At 34.6% G+C, this 19643-nt stretch overlaps 1 protein-coding gene across 1 annotated transcript in view; it reads right to left on the bottom strand.

Moving 5' to 3' along the window:
• The window catches only part of HDAC9 (histone deacetylase 9), a 742193-nt gene that overhangs the window by 260411 nt on the left and 462139 nt on the right, over positions 1-19643 (bottom strand). Inside the window, exons 15-16 of the mRNA XM_047094862.1 lie at positions 6039-6159; positions 862-911 (exon numbers count right to left, since the gene is read on the bottom strand). Of these exons, the coding sequence (XP_046950818.1) occupies positions 862-911; positions 6039-6159 (171 nt within the window). The remainder of the gene's footprint in view (positions 1-861; positions 912-6038; positions 6160-19643) is intronic.

Here is a 19643-nt window from a genome sequence, read left to right as displayed (position 1 = left end):
AAATCTAGAGTCACTAAAATGAAAGAATTAACTGAAAATATGTACGATTTCCCTGTATAAAATTTAGTGATAGTAAAATATTGCCTAAAATATGGCACACACAGTTCTTTCCCTTCAATGTCCAAGAAACTTAATTGACTTAAATTCCTCAGTCCTTGAAACCTGATCTAGAAATATGCTCTCCTAATATGACTTAGTACTTAGTTCTACAAGATGACAACTTGTTACTGGTAAGGGTTAACTGTAAATAGATTGCAGGTTAAAGGATATGTTCTAACCATCCACCAAAACGTAGCATGTTTTCTTCGTATATTTAAACAAATTTGTCCTTGAAATGTGGTATAAATATGCTGGGTCAAAAAAGGCTTTGTTAATTATTGGAGACAAAAATGGCTCCAGGGTTCACAAATAAAGTGTGCCACAATGCAAAGCACTTTGTGAAGTCAATGCCATTTTCACCAGGAATATTAGGTATTTGCATACTCAGTATGAGTCTCTTGAAAATTGAATTCTGCTGCAAAACAGTTGAATCCTTTTGTGTTACCTTTTTTCCAGCTACATAAGTCTAGCAAAGTTGGCTTTGTGGATATGCTATCCGTGCAGTCACACAGAACTGTAGATTTAAAAGGCCCCACACTTGGATTAATTCACTGTTGTCACCATCTTGAAATTCTTAGTAAGTTTTGCACACAGGGATATGCATTTTCATTTGGAATTGAGCCCTATAAATTCTGTAGCCAGTCCTGAAGTTTATGATAACTTTTACTGAGAAATGGCTTTACCCATAACCACAATGATAAATCAAAGGATTTTTTTTGGTAGTTTATGTTATTTAAAAGCAGCAAACAAACTCATACTTACCCCAAGTCCACCACAAGGTAATGAAGAAAAGAACTTTTGAGAGGCGTCACCTACACATTAAGAAGACATGAAAAAATATATAAATTGGGAATACAATTATAATTTTAAAAATTTTGGTGTTTAATAACACATGATATGTCACATAGTATTTATCACTTGATTCAGAAGAAAGTAATCCAATTTTAGATATGCAAGAACTCAAAGCAAATGAATATAATTATTATTTCATGTAGAGTCTACTGCCCTATGTGAAAACACACACCTATGAAATTTGAGTCTCCAGATTGTTTTGGCTAGCCTACACATCAATTAATATATCATAATATGTTTTTTATTTATAGTTTACTTAAAATAACTAAGCTATTCTGAGTGTATCCCTCTAAAGTGATGTCTTAAGCCAAAGTTTCTGAAATACACTGTCCTTTTCTTAAAAAGTTAAATATTAAAACATCTATTCAAATACACAGACTTATTTTTACTTCAGATATAACTAAGACAAAGTATACTCGTCTTAAGTATAAGCCTCTTCAAAATCCAAATTTTTAAAAATAAAAACACTATAAAAAGGATAACCTTGGGGCATCTGGGTGGCTCAGTTGGTAAGCATCCGACTACAGCTCACAGTTTGTGAGTTCGAGCCCTGCATCAGACTCCGTGCATACAGCTCAGAGCCTGGAGCCTCCTTTGGATTCTGTATCTCCCTCTCTCTCTCTCCCTGCTCCTGCTCATGCTCGTGCTCTGTCAGTCTCTCTCTCTCTCTCTCTCTCTCTCTCTCTCTCTCTCTCAAAAATAAATAAATATTAAAAATTTGTTTAAAAGTAAAAAGGATAACCTTTAGGAGAAATCTATACAATATAAACACATATATATCTTCTTTAAAATATATACCAAAATCTTACCTGTGATTGTCTCTTGGAATTGGCATTTCATGGAATTTTTAATCATTTTGTTCACCTGAATTTTTATTTTCTACATTATCTAGTACATTAATAGAGAAAACAAAAATATTTATTCCCTAAACCTCCTTGCAAAGTAATTAAAGGAAAAGGCAATGGTCATTTCTGTATCATAGTCCAATGGCTCTAAAGTGACTCAGGTCAAAGATGTACTGATCACATGTGAAATTAAAATATATAATATTGTATATTTTAATGTCTGAACTCTTCATTCCACAGTCAGTAAAAAGGGGTAATATTACAATGTACTAAATGTACTAAAGAAAATTTAAAGTAATTTTTAAAAATTATTAAACTCCAAGAGAATAAATGATAAGCTGCTTAAAGAGAATTTTTACTTAGTAATGTTTATAATAATACAAAACAACCAAATAATCAATAATTTAAATTTAGTAATGTATAAAAAATTTTTAATTCACTGAACTGACTGGGTTTATTTTTTAATAATATTATATTGCCTTATTCATGGACTCAGATCTGGCTAGCCACAAGCTAATGAAAACTGGTACTAAGAACGACAGGAATATTAATGCAAAGGAAAACCTTACACTAAAAATGATCGGAGAAAATGTTTTTAAAGTGTCACCTTACACAGTCTAGAGTACTTAAATAGACAAATGGTGCCCATTTTCAAACCTAATCATTTTATAAGCTGTAGATGTCTTTCAAGATACAAAGACTGATAGGTCTGGTTATAATGAACTTTTATTTAAATCCTTCCTCCTAAGTCCAGAACATAACTATCAAAAATAGTAGTATTACTTTAAATCAGAAAATCATACAAGTGAATGAATTTCAATTAAATATGCATGCACATTGACAGACAGCTCCCACCTGCCAATCTGTGGGGTAGGGGGCGGGAAGGGGAGGCTGGGGGAGAAAGAAGGATGTATACAGTGAAAGAAAGGGATAAAGAGAGGGAAGGTATCTTGAGGGTTATAAACGTCTATATATTTGTACATGGCAGCTTCAGTCTGGTCTTGAAGATAGAAGTAAAAAGCCACAAAAATTTAAATTTCATACATACACAAAAAAGGATGAAAGGTTAAACTTTTTTAAAAAAAAAGAGATTATTCACTTAGAATTTGAATTAAGGAAAACAAGTTAAGTTTCTGGATTCACAAGAAAAACTAAGGTACTTCAAAGTGTCATCAAAGTTGATTTTAGTGCTTAACATTAGATCTAACAATGCAACATCCCTGTTTATCTTTCTTTACTCATGTAGCTGGCACAAAATATTGAAATTGCTTCACTGATCCCTGAGAGGTGTCTATGGAATTCCTCATGTGTATCTAAAACTAACTCTAAAATCATCAATTGTATGAATATTATCTCACATTAAATACTAAAAACTAATAATATGTGGCCAATTTATTTACATTAAAACCATAAAAACTACCAAGATATGGAAGCAGCCCAAGTGTCCATTGATTAGTGAATGGATAAAGAAGATATGGTATATACAGAGAATGGAATATTATTCAGTCATAAAAAGAAACAAATCTTGCCATTCACAATGAAAAGGATGGACTAGAGACTGTAATGCTAAGTGAAATAAGTCAGTCAAAGAAAGACAAATACCATATGATTTCACTCATATGTGGAATTTAAGAAACAAAACAAACAAGCAAAGGGAAAAAGAGAGAGAGAGAAAGACAAACCAAGAAACAGACTTTTAATTATAGAGAACAAACTGATGGTTACCAGAGGGGAGGAGGGTAGGGGAATGGGTTAAATAGATGAGGATTAAGCTGTGATGAACATCAGGTATTGTAATGAACTATTGAATCAATGTATCATACACCTGAACCAAATGTAACACTATATGTTAATGAACTGGAATTAAAATAAAAACTTAAAAAAAAAGCATGGGGATGGGTGCATTCCAGTAAAATTTCACTGATGGACAATGACAAAAAAAGAAAAAGGAAAAGAAAAAAAAGAAAACAAACCTGTAAAAACTAAGTTATTGATACTTGGTGTTTTCATGGCATACATCATAGGAAACTCCTTTGTCCAGGTTCTAAATTATAGTTTGGCATTTACTTGTAAATCATTAAATTTTTAAATTATATATATGTCGACTATTTTGAGAAAATCAGTTTTGCTCAAGTGTAAAATTTCATTACAAAAACAGTGGTATTGCCATGTTTCATAAGTAAACCAGTTTGGAATTGCTGAAGTTTATTTCCTCCTTTCTCTTAAAATGTGGAATAATGGGGACGCCTGGGTGGCTCAGTTGGTTAAGTGTCTGACTTCAACTCACGTCATGATTTCAAGGTTCGTGAGTTTAAGCCCCATGTTGGGCTCTCTGCTAACAGCTCAGAGCCCGGAGCCTGCTTCAGATTCTGTGTCTCCCTCGCTCTCTGCCTTTCCTCCACTCATACTGTCTCTTTCAAATAAATAAAAACATAAAAGAATTTTTAAAAAGTGGCTGTTCATCAGCTTGATAAAATGTGGAATAACGATTGTTTGAAACACCTCTCAAACGCCTATGTGTAAGTTTATCCCAATTAAATCCAAAGTACCCAGTCATATGCCTTGATTGATTTATCCTTTAGACCATATTTAATTTTTAGACCATATTTAGAATTTTAACAATTAGGAAAGTTGATTTATCCTTTAGACCATATTTAATTTTTAGACCATATTTAGAATTTTAACAATTAGGAAAGTTTTCTACTGGTTTTCTCTTAACTAAGTTAAACAATTACCAAAATGGACACAGCTTTTTATCTTTAAATACATGAGTATTTTGATCTCATAAAACCATGAAAGTTCAGTTTGCTTCAACTTTATGGTAAAATAGGTGTGATTATTAAATCATGTTAAAATAAGGACATTTATTATATAGTATCCATAGCAAAAGAAGTACTTTATGTAAAAGATCTGCATGTGCAAATATTGATTCCTTCAAAAGAATTCAGAAAAAAAACATATAGATTATATGTTTCGAGTGACTTGCCTTTATATTAATTATATAACTTCAATTCTACTATACAAAGTATTTCTCATCATCAAATTTTGAATGTTTTCTAAAAATTGAGTAGTCTTTATGCGTTCCCATTTCTGTCAGTTTCTCTCCAAGCTACCACTACCCAGCATGCATGCATTCACATGCTCACACACACTCACCCATATGCCTTTACTTCACAAATTTAGGGGTGCCTGCCATTTGTTTTAAAAGGCAGATTGTAAGCATTATAATGGGTAACTGTTAATTTCCCTTTATAATTGCTTTCTAAGATGCCTGCCTACTACATGGCATATACTTGCTTTTGAATTGCTTAGGACCAGTTAACATAAATCACGTAGAAATTGCATTAAATTAGGTGAAAGAGTCCAATAGTTGGGATCTGACATAATAGGTTTGTTTGAAAGAAAGGGACAAGGAAAAGTCCTAAAATGCCCTTTTAGTTAAAATACTTAAAATATGATCCTTTGGCATACATTGCTATGTCATGTATTATTATTCCACTATAAAAAGTTATTAATAAACGATATAATTAATATTAGTTGCTCCAGCTAAATATGGTTTTGTCACAAACTGTTTTCTGAAATCTTCTATCACTCATATAAAGTTTATGCAAAGCTCCGCAACATAAATTTTATTTTAATATCTAATGGTAAATGTTTGAAAATTATATATTAACTAAAAATTGTGTTTATTAGTTTTACACTTCTGCTATCTACTTAACTATTTAATTCCATAGCTAAGGTATGCATTAAATAGATTATACTAAAATTTAAAATGCAATCTTACAATAAAATGTAATGTTCTAGGTATAGTAATAATGAGTTGGTACAGTGCCTTTTATATGTTAAGGTCAAAGTAAAAAACTAAGACACAAAAGAAATTGGAAAGGTGAAGATAAAATTGCATGAAGAATGTGAAAATCCTTATTTCTTTTAGCTTAAAAATGCAGACAAAGCCAACAATGCATGTATTCTTATAAGATAAAACACAGTGAACAAATACTATTCAAATAAAGGTTAATTTAATGTAAACATCATAGAACTTGCACTGTCATTTTTTCTAATGCAAGATTTTCTTAATCTATGCTGGTTTCTATTGTAAAGGACTCATTCCACAGAGCAATGCTGTTGGAAAAGCTGATTTTTTTGTCATACTGCTTGCCAAGTATTTTGAACTGACAACAGCATTGACTAATGATAGTGCTGGAATGTGCTATTCTCAGTAGAATGGAGACCCGTACAGACCTAGGAGTGTTCTGGGGTCCAGCTTCTGTCCATCCAGAGGGTTGGTGCCATACAACAGTGAGTGATGTTCAGAATGAACAAGCTGTATTTCCTCCAGGCTGGCTTTTCGACCTTGAATTCGCTGAAAGAAAATAGCAGAAGCCTACAGTACTCCACTAAAAACATTTAGAAGAAAGTAAGACACAAGTCACATTTAAGATGATTAATAATGAACTGAGTTTCATCATGCTGGAATGTGACACTGATTTGCTTAGTGAAGTACCATAATAATATTTGAAAAATGAGTGCATGCAAGGTTCAGAGCCTATGGATTGTTTATGCCTATGCCCAAATGGGCAACTGACATAAAGCATATTGTTCTTTGACATAAAAATAAGTCTATAACAAAGAAATTAAGAGTTAACTCCTTTGTAAAAGTATCAGCTTAAAAACAGAGGTTAAAATAAACAAAAAACCCTAAAAAAAAAAACCAACAAAAAACCTAGTGGCTACTGTTTAGCTGAGAGGTGAATTCATTAAAATCTTACTTTACATTCACTTGAAGAAGCTGTTAGAATAATTTCTCTATTGTTTCTTAAAGGACATAGTAATATCAACACATTTTAATGTAATCTATTATCACAAAAATGCTGATCACTTCATGTGTGCACCTCACGGAATCATTAATCTAGATCAATGTTACTCAAAGTATGTCCGATAGGGTCAGTAACATTTCAGGAATGGTTTGTAAATAGTGTGTGATGAGGTCTATACAGAAATTCAGAGTAAATATTTAGAAACTTATAGTAATTGAACAAACTATTTTTATATCTATTGAATCTAATAAAATCTTGTCTTCCATTTTTATTTTACTTTTGTAGTAATTTAATGTATTTTATAAAACCATTACTGTGACAGAAGAAGTAAGCAAAAACCAAAACTGCTGTTTAGCCAGAGATAGTCTGACACACTCTCTAGACTCAGTCAATATTTTTATGCACATGCTAGGGAGAGACTTTCATTTCAACAAAGAATGGTGCTTCAACATAGACAAAACAGCACATTACATGAAACCTCAGGTAGTCAACATACAAAGTATTCTTCTTGGCCACATTTCTCAGTTGACATATCTACAAGTCCAATAAACATCATGCTGGTGTATGAAGTTAATTAGCCTTACTTCTGAAAATTGCTGGGCTTCCCAAAATTACCCAGGCAGTATTAATGTATCACTTAAAATATGTATCACAACAAAGCCCTTGTAATGTAACGTATTAGTATAGAACTATAGTGAAATTCAAAGAAAATTTGTTCAGGAAATGCTGTCCTCTCATGTTCCTGACCATGAAATCACCAGGTGACATGAAAACATTGGGAGACAGCAACACCTCTCTGAGGACCAGGACAATTCCATATTCAACCTCCCTAATTTAAGGAAAGGTGGTTGCTGTTGATGTCTAAGGAAGCAGGCTGGGAAAATCTCAAATATGCTGATACTTCCTAGGGGTTTACTGGGTAGAGGGCAGAGCTCTGCTTGTCACAGAAAATAAATCATCATGTCACAGTGAGAGAGGAATGGTGGGAGATCCAAGGAGTAAGAACAAGGTAACAGGAATGATGTAAAACAGAAACTTCTTGACACTGCGCTTGTAATGTGCCAAATAAATAAACAAATGCATATGGAATTTTCTTTGTCATAGCATTGAAATTTCCTGTTTTTGACATCCAATTTACATCTCTAGAAAAAAATTTTAAATGCTTGAGAGAAATTATTTCTAGATAGGTACTGAATGCTGAAATTAAACCAGGTAGACAACGCTGAAGACAAAGGAAAATTTAATGACGGCCAACTGGTCAGTCATTGCTCTGATCAATAAACAAACATGTTATTGCCCTAGGTGGTTTGCTAGTAAACATTAAATTTGGAAGAGTTTACGGAAGGTCAGAACAACCAAAGAAGAATGGCAAATGATAAGATAAAATAAGCAAGAGAAAGTTCAAAGAAATATTAAAGGTTAACATTTTAACTTTGAGATTTCAGCTGGTGGAAAATCCCCCAAGATAAACAGTGGTAACTCCATGGTCTGAGTCATCTAAAATTGGAATGAGCACAGCACTGGAAACCAGACTGTGGCAACCAGTCTTAGTCTGGCAGAATAATGAACAACGTGAAATGACAGGGCTTCCCAATCTTATTTCTATGAGTCTACGAAATCCACAGCCATTAACATTTCACATGCTGATATATCTTAAACAATGTCAATTCTATAGCTAACAATCAAACCCACATTTTGGCTACTGTCATAAAGCTTCATTGATTTTTTTCCCTTCCTCTTTTTCTATAAAGTTAGTTTTTCAACTCTGAATTGAAGTTCTACCTCTGGCATAACATTAAATACCATTAATAATAAACATATCTTTAGGTTTTTATAAACTAGTCACATATATTTACATACCATACACTTCATGCTTGTCCCAACTCCTTTTTCATTCTCCCACAATCCCACTTACATTCACGTGGAATGCTCAATCACACATTTCAAAAATAATCTGTTAACAAGATTTAATTATTGATGGTAGCCCAAGCGCTGATAAATCATAGGAGGACACCTGCTGAATCTCAGTAATTGTCTTCTGCACTATCAGTTAAGTAACAGTAAGGATAGGGCATCTGATGCAGTCTATTTAACACTGACTTGCTCAAATATTCTGCTCTAGTTTATACTCTTGTCCTACCTCTTACTATTAAAATGTAATGTAGCTCCTAAGTTTTCACTTCTATTTCTTTCCGGCCCCCTTTCTCTGCTCCCTTATGAATTCAAAAAAAGTATTTTATACTGACTTCAAAAAAGTATTTTACACTGGTTCTTTTTATTATTATAGAATATATTTCTTAAAAAATAATTACACTAAATATAAGGAAGTACTTATTCTTAATAATCACCTTCTGCTCCTATGGATGCCAGACAAAATCTACAAACAAGATATACATGTTTCTACAGAAAGGGAGCAGTAAAAACCAACTCATTATGAAAAATGTTTCTACCTGGAAAAGTGATCTGGAGAAAGCATGTTTTGAGATTTATATCTCACAGGGGCACTGCTGTGGGAACTTGGTGGATGACTAAGCTAAAAATTCTGAAATTCCTTCTTTCTTAACACATAGGATCTCCTGGACTAGTTCCATTTTGCCTCACTTTTATCAGATGTCTTAAATTTGTCATATTTAACTTTTTCTCTCAAATTGAGGCTTCCAACAATTCTCATTTCTGGCATTATCATCAGTAATTTATTATGTGATGTGTTTATGCTTAAATATAGATATTTTCATTTAAGCCCTTCCCATATTTTCTACTTCCTGTGTAGCCTTTATTCCTTAATTTCTCTCTCATGATGCTCTCTTGAGTCAAAGGTCAACAGCATAATGAGTCATGAAATAGGATAAAGTGCTCTGATAATCGCAATTTAGGGAGATACTGATTTCCGTTCTCAGAGATACTTAGCATGCAAGATGTCTATCTGAAGTCGTCTATGATTCTGACCAAAGGGATTTATGAGAACTCTCAGTATATTTGGACACTCAATGCATATAAAGGATAGCTTTCATCTGGGTCTTTCTCACTTAAAATCCCAATATAGGTCTTAAATACCTTGCTAATACAGGCTTAGGAAACAAAGCTTGTAGCTCTTCTTTCATTCTCTTAATAAAGAAACCCTGTGATGTAGGATGTACTCATTATTATGTTTTCATTCTCTGTGACCTGCATCCTTTTTTTTTAATTTTTAAAATTTACGTCCAAGTTAGTTAGCATATAGTACAATAATGATATCAAGAACAGAATCCAGGGATTCATCCCCTACATGTAATACCCAGTGCTCATCCCAGTAAGTGTCTGTGACCTACATTCAAGAAGTTGTTCTTTCAGAGTAGGAAAAGAACTAATGTGTACTGAGTAACTACTCTCAGTGCTAAGCACCTGAGGTATATGACCATATTTAGTTCAGAGCCCCAAACAGTCTACCTTCAGGTTTGAAGTTTGACTAAAGTTATTTCAAATGACTATATCAGGGGCGCCTGGGTGGCTCAGTCAGTTAAGCATCTTACTTTGGCTCAGGTCATGATCTCGTAGTTCGTGGGTTCGAGCCCTGTGTCGGGCTCTGTGTTAACAGCTCGGAGCCTGGAGCCTACTTCAGATTCTGTGTCTCCCTCTGTCTCTGCCTCTCCCCCTCATTCACATTCACTCACTTACACACACTCTCTCTCTCTCTCTTAAAAATAAACATTTAAAAAATTAAAAAAAATAAAATGACAATATCGAGTCTCTCAACACATCATGGTTCTTTCCTAAAGAAATAGTCTTTCTGAAATAAAGCCCGTTAATGCAACCTGATTATAGAAGGAATGTTCTGAACATGATCTCCAAAGTCATACTGTGACAGGATAAAATGCAGCCTACCCACACACAGAGCACACACACGGTATAGATTCATATTTTTTTCTGCCAAGGAGCTGGGCAAAAAGGAAACAGTTCTATTCCTTCCCCTCCTGTGTTCAAAGCCTGGATTGAGGCCAGTGTCCTAATCAGTTCTCATTGGCCCTGGAGGAATCAGAACCTTTTGTAAAATATAATAAAGGGCATAAAATCATGATAAAATGCATGAAAAAGCAGTGCCTTTGGTTAGGGAACTAGAAATAATTTAGCAGAACAGATGGATTGCATTGGTTTGGTATTATTGAGGACATGAAAGGGCTCATTTTGTGGCAGTTCCAAACTAGGAGAAAATGTCCAACTTAAATTTGACAAGTCAAAGTACCTGCCTCTGCTGGGGGAGACCCTATTTTCTTTAATCATTTTCAAAGTGGTGACATATTAGGCAACAATTTCCACTGAAATATTTCATTTTCTGAAAATATTTCATCCAGTGTCCCTAAATATAGGGATGCATTTTTTTTCCTACAAAAATTCACAGGGTTGGCAACTTCGAAAGTTAAGAAATCATAAATGACTTAGGAGTGTCAAAGTTACCTTCTGTTACAAATTCCATACTTAATATTTAATGGGTAAGTTCACAGCCTATTCATTTTTCTTGATACCCTTCTCTCAAACAAATTCAAGATTCTGGACTCATTGCTCATGTCCAATGGTATCTATTGGAGTTTTCAAATGCTACATTCAATTGTTTCTTTGATTTTACATAAAGGATTTTTCAATCCCCTTCCCCTAACTGCATTCTTTGCTACTATATATCCCTCATGATAATAACTTATTCCTATCAGAGTTTTTCTTATAAACAAAGGGGAGTGGAAGAAGAGAAGGAGGCAATTAAGCAGACAGGCAGCCCAATAGGCTTGTGGTCCTTTCAGCTGGTCATATGGAAAGAAAATAAACTGGAGGTCAGGAGCCCTGAGTTCTAGGTTCGGACCGTCACCTGTCTGTAACATGCTCCTAGCCAGCTATGAGGTACATTTCAGGACCCTAATTTCTCCATTTATAAACATTAGGAGGTTTGACCAAATTACTTCAAAGTCCCTCTTTAGCCCTAAAATGATAATATTCTATGTGAAATGATCTTATACACAATAAAAACTCAACATTTTTTATTTTAATTGATAGAATTGACTTAGGCAAGCAAATATAATAATTGAAGTAATAAATTACTAAAGTTGAAGCAAGAGTGGAGATCTCACTATGAAGGTTTTCAAAAGTATATTAGCTATACTTTGAAGCAATTTCTTAATGTTTAATCATAATTGAAAAATAAGTATATTTTCTAAAATTCCTATTCCTACCTTGTGATAACTTCAAAATAATAAATACATTTCCCAATTTTTAAAAGTCTGTGTATGGAACTTCTGAGTTAATGCTACGTTTCTCAAGTAAATGCTCACTTCTGTTACACTCCCATGTTCACATATTTGACTCCATTCACCTTTTTGTCTCTATCCCATTAAGCTTAAATTAAGAAAGAGACCTCCTGGGGCACCTGGGTGGCTCAGTCGGTTAAGCGTCTGACTTCAGCTCGGGTCATGATCTTGTGGTTTGTGAGTTCGAGCCCTGCGTTGGGCTCTGTGCTGACGACTCAGAGCCTGGAGACTGCTTCACATTCTGTGTCTCCCTCTCTACCTGCCCCTTCCCTGCTCATGCTCTGTCTCTCTCTGTCTCAAAAATAAATAAACATTAAAAAAATTTTTTTAATTAAAAAAAAAAGAAATAGACCTTCTGGTATAGTGGTTTTTAACATTGTCTGCACCTTGAAATCAGCTGGGGAAGATTAAAAGGTATTATTGCCTGGGTCCTACCTCCAGAACGTCTGATTAACCTTGGGGACACCCTGGGCATATAGATACTTAGAAACACCCTGTGGGTTTTAATGTGCATCCTCGGTCGAGAACGACATGTTAGAGGGAGCTGTCCATTCTTTCTGCTCGTAAATGAATTCAAGATACTGACACTCTACTGACCCACATTTCAAACTGTAGTTACAACAAATGGTTGTCACAGCAAAGGTTGGGAAGTAAGAAAGATCTATCTGTTCTTCAAAACAAGTGCCTCCACTTGCTTATAAAACTGCTTGATTCGGTCATTACAATTCACGTAAAGATATTTCTGGGTGCATAAAGTAATTGCAAAAGAATTTCAGAGAACAGCAAATCCTAGTCAATAATTAAGGTCTGAATGGTAAAAAAGTATACATGCTATATATTTCTTAAAAGTTTATTTCCACCCATTTCAAAATATTATGCTCATCAAAAAGAAAAAAAATGTTACCCTTTAGTGTAATTGCTCAATTTTTATGATTTTATGTAACTGAATCTCCTAGATTATAATTATTCTGTAAACAACTGTAAATGAACATTTTAACGGTTTGGGCTAAAGCATTGATTTTTTTAAAAACAGTAATCATATATGAAACAAATTTTGTCACAATAAATATTTTGCATTACTTTAGCATTATAATTTTCAGATGGTTAAAAACATGTAACTATTCATTTTTGTTAATAGGCTTTAGGGGCGCCTAGGTGGCTCAGTGGGTTAAGCATCTGACTCCTGATTTTGGCTGAGGTCATGATCCCATACATCCCATACAGGATCCCATCCCACAGAGCCACACACTGGGCTCTGTGTTGACAGCATGGAATATACCTGGGATTCTCTCACTCCTTCTCTCTCTACCCCTCCTCTGCTCATGTTCTACAAACAAACAAACATTTTAAAAAATAAGCTTTAATGCTGCTCTTAAAATAGTCCCGTATCACTCTCCAAATGTGGGCAGTCTGTCTTATTTCCTTTTGTTGATTGTTTTCCACATTAATTCTTCCTTTTTTATAGAAAAAAATAATCAAAACAAAAAATTCCAAATCATCTTAATTCTGATTATAGGCTGCACAAGTAACTTTAATGTATTTATCTGACTAGGTTCACTGTACTGTGATATACAAATATCTCTCAGAATAATTACAAAATGTATCCTGGTTTACTCATCACATCTAAATCATTTGTGCCACTTCTCCAGACTGTCCTGTCCTTTAGAGACAATTCACAAGACTCCCTGTTTAAGTTTCTTACTGCTTTGTGGTTAGATTCTAAAACACAAACACACATAAAATTTTCTTTTTGCAAGCTAAACAGTAAGCTGTTATGTGCTGCCATCTAGTTAGATTACTCTATAAAACAAATGTTTAATTGAATTAACTTGCAGTATTCAGTGCTTTTTAGCAGTTATGTCAGAAAATCTGCACATTCCAAAAGTTTTTCTCAAAGATTATTATATTTCTTTATTTAGATTTGAAAAAGGTCTTCTAAAATTACCTGTAATGCACAGGAAGGTGTGGGACCCTAGCCCTGAGCTCCTTGGCATCTTAAGATTTTACATTAAACCTGCTCTCCACTTTTCTCATTGGAACGGCTGAGGAAGTCCCAAAAGGCACAACAGTAGCTTGGTTTTGGGTCCCCGAATTGTTTTGTAATTACTTTGTGTTGGCACTTGAATAAAAGAGTTAAACATTTCAGCACAGTATGTTGCTTATGGTTTTTACTTACGAATTAAGCGAAACAAAGTTATTCAATATTAGTTACAAAGAGCCAATGCAAATTCCACATAATATGTAATCCAACAAAAGCATTATAAAATGTTATTATTCTCAAAACAAATGTGAGAGCAAGCAAATGCCTGTGGGTGGCTTGGTGGGGCTGAGAGTCATGAACACTTCTGGAAAAACAACTGCAAGTGCATTTCTAACAGATGATGGGTCAATCTCTGCAATTTTTTAAGGACAGAAAAGCACATTGTTTTCTTCAGGGCACACACACTTTAGAAACCTGGCTACCTAATCAGAGGACTTGTTTCTGAGGAGGATACCGAATGACCCCTCCAGATCCACTTCTTATGGTGACAAGAAAGCTACCGATTTTGCTTTTTGCTCTCTAAAGAATCAGTAAACTAAGTGTGAATGATTCAGTTGGGGAAAAAAATTAAATAGTACTGGCATGAAGGACTAACCACCTCAAATTTTTAAAAAACAGTGCCACGTCATGCCAAAAGAAGTTGACCCATGTATCCACTGTAATCTAATATAATGAAGACTAATGTTTTCTCTGGCTGCTAATCAGGACTAGTAAGCACAACCAATTTACACTACAGCTTACAAGTCAAAAAGCAATATGTTTACTAAAACACTCTAAAAATTTTGTCTACTCTTAACCAAAGAAAGTGTTATGTTCCAAATGAGCTCCTTAGCCATATAGTTTCGTATGATATCACTAGCTGGAAAAGATCCTAGCAAATATCCTGCCTAAGAGCCTCATCTTACACATGGGCAAACCAATGAGTAAGGTTAAATGAGTTGACAAAAGTATACAGATAATTAATGGCAGGAGTAAGGTCAAATCTAATGTTGAACAATAACCTTTGAAGGAATCCATTTTGATCGATTTTCTACACTGCTAAATAAACTGACACAATACATAATTCTGATTTGTGGATCAGTCTATTATTTTGAAACAAAGGAGGCCATTGAATGTTTACAAATTGTCATCTTTCCTATCATATCATTGTTTCATTACAAAATTGACTATTCTGTTGGTTGAAGAAAGCTGACATTTCTTTGAATGCCAGTAGAATGGAGACTCCTTACCTTCTTTCCCAGTGAAATAAAAAGCCAAAAACAAACACAAACAAAGACAGAAGGAGGTCAAGCTCTTCAACATTAGGTTGGGGGTACTTCCTCCTTTGCATTCTGATATACAACACTTCTACTTCCAACTCTTGTTCAGATGGCCCTTCTGATGCTGTCAAGACTATGGAGGCAGCACTGGACCACACTCTTTCTCATTTTATTTTTCTTCTCCAAGCTAAATCAGTAAGAGTCTTTAAAATCACTGCAACATAAATTAGTAACTCAAAATCCCTTGTGATTTTGTAATTACATATTTTTTTCTGTGACCATTTGATTAATATTGGCTGATCCCACCAAATGGTAATCTCCTTGAAGACAGGGCATGAATCTTCTCTAGATCCTAATACAGGAGCCTGGAAAACTCAAAATTTTGATGTACTGTTGAATGGATGAATCCTGTTCTTAAAGTATACATCTTAAAGATTCTACCATTCTTAAAGTGTGGTGGCCAGATCAGCAGTATCAAGATTACCCAGACACATGTTAGCAACCCAAATTCTCAGACCTCATCCCAACAGGACTCCACTACTGCCGAATATGAACCTCTGAGGCTGGAGCCCCACAATCTGTATTGTAGTATTCCCAATGATTCTGATGTGTGCTAACATATGAGCACCGCACTAATCAATAAATGAATACCACTTATCTGGCCACAGGTTTCAGCTTGCTGACCAGCTATATGTCCCCAGAAATCTGTTGACACCTTCTTTAAAAGCACTGGCTAACTGCTAGCTATAGGTGGCTACACAGACCTGGCAGGAAAATAGTGTTCAAAGATGGCAAATCGCTCTCTGGATATTGGGGAAAAATAAACTGACCCAGCTTCTATGTGTTATATTCTTATTCAATTACATCCTTTTCTGTAAAATCTAATAAATCCTCTCTCTTTTGAGACAATTGAGTTGAGTTCTTTTTTTTTTTTTTAATTTTTTTTTTCAACGTTTATTTATTTTTGGGACAGAGAGAGACAGAGCATGAACGGGGGAGGGGCAGAGAGAGAGGGAGACACAGAATCGGAAACAGGCTCCAGGCTCCGAGCCATCAGCCCAGAGCCTGACGCGGGGCTCGAACTCATGGACCGCGAGATCGTGACCTGGCTGAAGTCGGACGCTTAACCGACTGCGCCATCCAGGTGCCCCTGAGTTGAGTTCTTATTGCTCACACCAAGACAGGAATTTGTCTATAATGTTTAGGAAAGAGTGATAACCGAGACACCAAGGCTCGTATTCACATCCCTGGAGTACTAGATGCACAGATTTTGCCCTCTTAGGAATGCATGCTCTAAACATAATCAAGGAACAAACAGAACTGGAATTTAATTTCCTAGTAGTCCTATCTAGACAAATTTAGAAAGAAAGGTCTCATTCTCCTGAAGTCTTTGGGCTATCATGGTAAATATTCATTCATACCCAAGCTGAAACCTAACTTCTCTCATGGAGTGAATAAGTCAAGTCCAATTGGAAGATCCTGTCATTGGCCTTGATCTCCTTAGAAGGTTCATAAACACTAACCAGGAAACCTATTAGCCCATACAGGAAGAATTTTCTTGCCTCTTTGACCCTTAATGCTCTCACCATGTACCTGACCACTTGCCACTTATAGTATACTTTTCTCCTGTTTTTTTCAGCAACTGACTCTAATGAGTTTTGGTGAAATGCTAAAAGATTTGTTTTATGTTTCTGTGGTTTTCTCTTCCACATAATTGAAATTTTCAAAATAATTTGGCTTGAGACAAAAAGGTTAGCATCCTTGCAAGATGATTTAATAATATATTAAATGTGTACATTAGATTTAACTTGTCAAAGCAAAAACTTTAAAAGAAAATCCACAACGAACATGCACCATTTATTTTAGGTGCAGTTACTAGGAAGACTACTGGTTGATGAAACAGATTCTACTATTTCTGAGTGGGCTAAACTGTTCTGAAATAACCTCTGTGTGTTCCCTTTTTATTTTCTCTCATACTCTCCTGATAGAAACAATCAAGAAGAAAAAAGGAGTTATGTTTCTTTTGGTTCTGTTTTACCTCTTTTGTTACTATGTTTTACCTTACATACAACCTGAAAGTCTCTAGAAAAGGGTAACATTTGTTTGGTTAATGATCATTTTTAAAATTACATTTTGGGGCGCCTAGGTGGCTAAATCGGTTAAGTGTCCGACTTCAGCTCAGGTCATGATCGCATGGTTTGTGGGTTTGAGCACCACATCGGGCTCTGTGCTGACAGCTTGGAGCCTGGAGCCCTACTTCAGATTCTGTGTCTCCCTTTCTCTCTGCCCCTCCCTTACTCACACTCTGGGTGTGTCTCTCTCAAAAATAAATAAACATTAAAAATTTTTTTAAATTACATTTTGTATATTCCTAAAATCATTTACATACAAAAAAACATCAACCTCTAGTTGTCTTAAACTCTTTTTTTAAATGGTTTTAGAAATTCCATTTTATGATTAGGTCAGCATGAAGTCCGAGATACCTGATAACATAGGAGCAAATAAATACATATGAGCAACAATTTCATCACTTAAGCAATCAAACAACTAGTGAACTGTTATCAAATTATGTTAGCAAAAAGAGTGTTCTGTTTATATTATTAAGAAATTATGGATATTTTTGTAGTTGGTCTTCATTAAGAGCAACTCTAGTGATCTGGGCTTTCAAGTGCATTATTCGTAGTGTGATTGTTTACCAAAGACACTTATGTAGCTGACTGGTCTAGGGCTAGACTCACTCATTCTCATTAGCCCCACTGTACTTCTGCCATTTCACCCTGGGTCTGATATCACATCAGTCAGTGCTGTTGTATAAATTGAATTTTATGCTTTCAAATAATACAGGACTAAAATAATGTGATGCATGAGGAGTTGAAAAAGAAGACTGATCAGAAAGGGGTAACAGATTTTTAAATGTTAAGACCAGGATGAGCCATTTTACATTCCACTTATTTCTGCACTTTGCTCCTTTCATAACCAGTGCTCTTTCAGGTAAAAAGATTTAAGGGATACCATAATCTAACAATGCATTTGAAGTCTGTGATCAGCCACTGCTAATTTGGCTGGGGTAACACTCCAGGATATAATAAAGACCTAAAAGTGAAAAAATGTAAACAGCAATGCCTCAGCTGGCAAAAGCAAAGAAAAAAATGCCAAGGTGGAAAGCATCTATAGTAGATGCAATGGTGAAACAGAAACGTTCACGTGAATAAACGTCCATTAAGACCAGTTCACCACGGATTAGTCCCCTTGCTAGTTTACTTTATTTACTCCATATGGGACTGTGTCGACCACATAGTGGTTTGGCCTCCACAGTGCATTATCAAAAACATAAAAACCTTAAAGACAACTCTATAATTTACCAAAAAGTATGAAATCCTTCTGCCATATAATATGGATGCTACTGGCAAGAGATGAATAACAGACTTTCACTCAAGGAAGTATCAGAGAAATAAATCTAGCTCAAATTCTTTCACGTTAAGGTTTTAGGTAAAGAGGATGCATTTAATCAAAAAAATAACTTTATGAAAAAAATTTGATAATTCTATTATAAACATATAATAAAACTTGTGAAAACTAAATGTGTACACAATACTTTGGTGTATTCATTCACAATCCCAATCTGCTGAATGACCCACAGACATTACCCATGTTTTGATGTAAAGAAAAAAACCTACAAGGTACATTATTCACCTTCAAAAGAGAAAAATCAATAAAGGAAATAATACATCCTCATAAATGAATGTACTGAATAAATGACTTTGTATTTTCAAAATCAGTTCTTTTCACTACTTTGCAGAGAAGAAGGATCAGACTGATGTCATTCGGGCATCAAATATCAGCAAGTGCACATGACTCTAAGAAACATTCTGTCTGCTCTGGCATTTCCATCTCAACTGATATATTTTACAGGTTTACTTTAAAGTAAATTGGCTTTGAATAGAAATATTCTGGACCACATTTTGGGTTGCCAAAATTTAATTAACTTAAAAGTGGTTGCATAAGATTGCTTTTCTATTTTATCAAAGTAGAGTGAATTCGATGTAGTCTCAATATATCAGTTTCCTCATGATATACCTTTAGTCAAAATATTATCCATTTAATTTCTTCCCAAACTAGTGAGAATCACACTGGCTTTCCTTCACTGATCTGCAAAGACTGACAACAAAACCAAAGAGCAACATGTTATATTGTCAGTCTATAATAACAAGGACTAGATTTGTCTTGTGAAATTCTATAGTTCTAGTCCCTAGAACATGTTTGAACATAATATAGACACAGGTAAAAAATACTTTTGATCAATAAATGTTAAAGTAATGTGAAAAAAAACATTGGGGATATATTTTTTTTAAATGTCTTAGACTAAAATATAGAATGTTACTGGGTCTTAGGCAACAATGGACAATGATAGCAACCAGATAAAACAGCTTATTGTGACAGATTTTGCAAATCTGAATACA

Source organism: Lynx rufus, unplaced genomic scaffold (genome assembly GCF_022079265.1).
Source record: "Lynx rufus isolate CCGP_SWC_20201006 ecotype Redwood Valley unplaced genomic scaffold, mLynRuf1.p SCAF_4, whole genome shotgun sequence".
NCBI lineage: Eukaryota > Metazoa > Chordata > Mammalia > Carnivora > Felidae > Lynx > Lynx rufus.
Note: the sequence above shows the minus strand (reverse complement) of the source record. Positions and strands in the feature narration are given on the sequence as shown.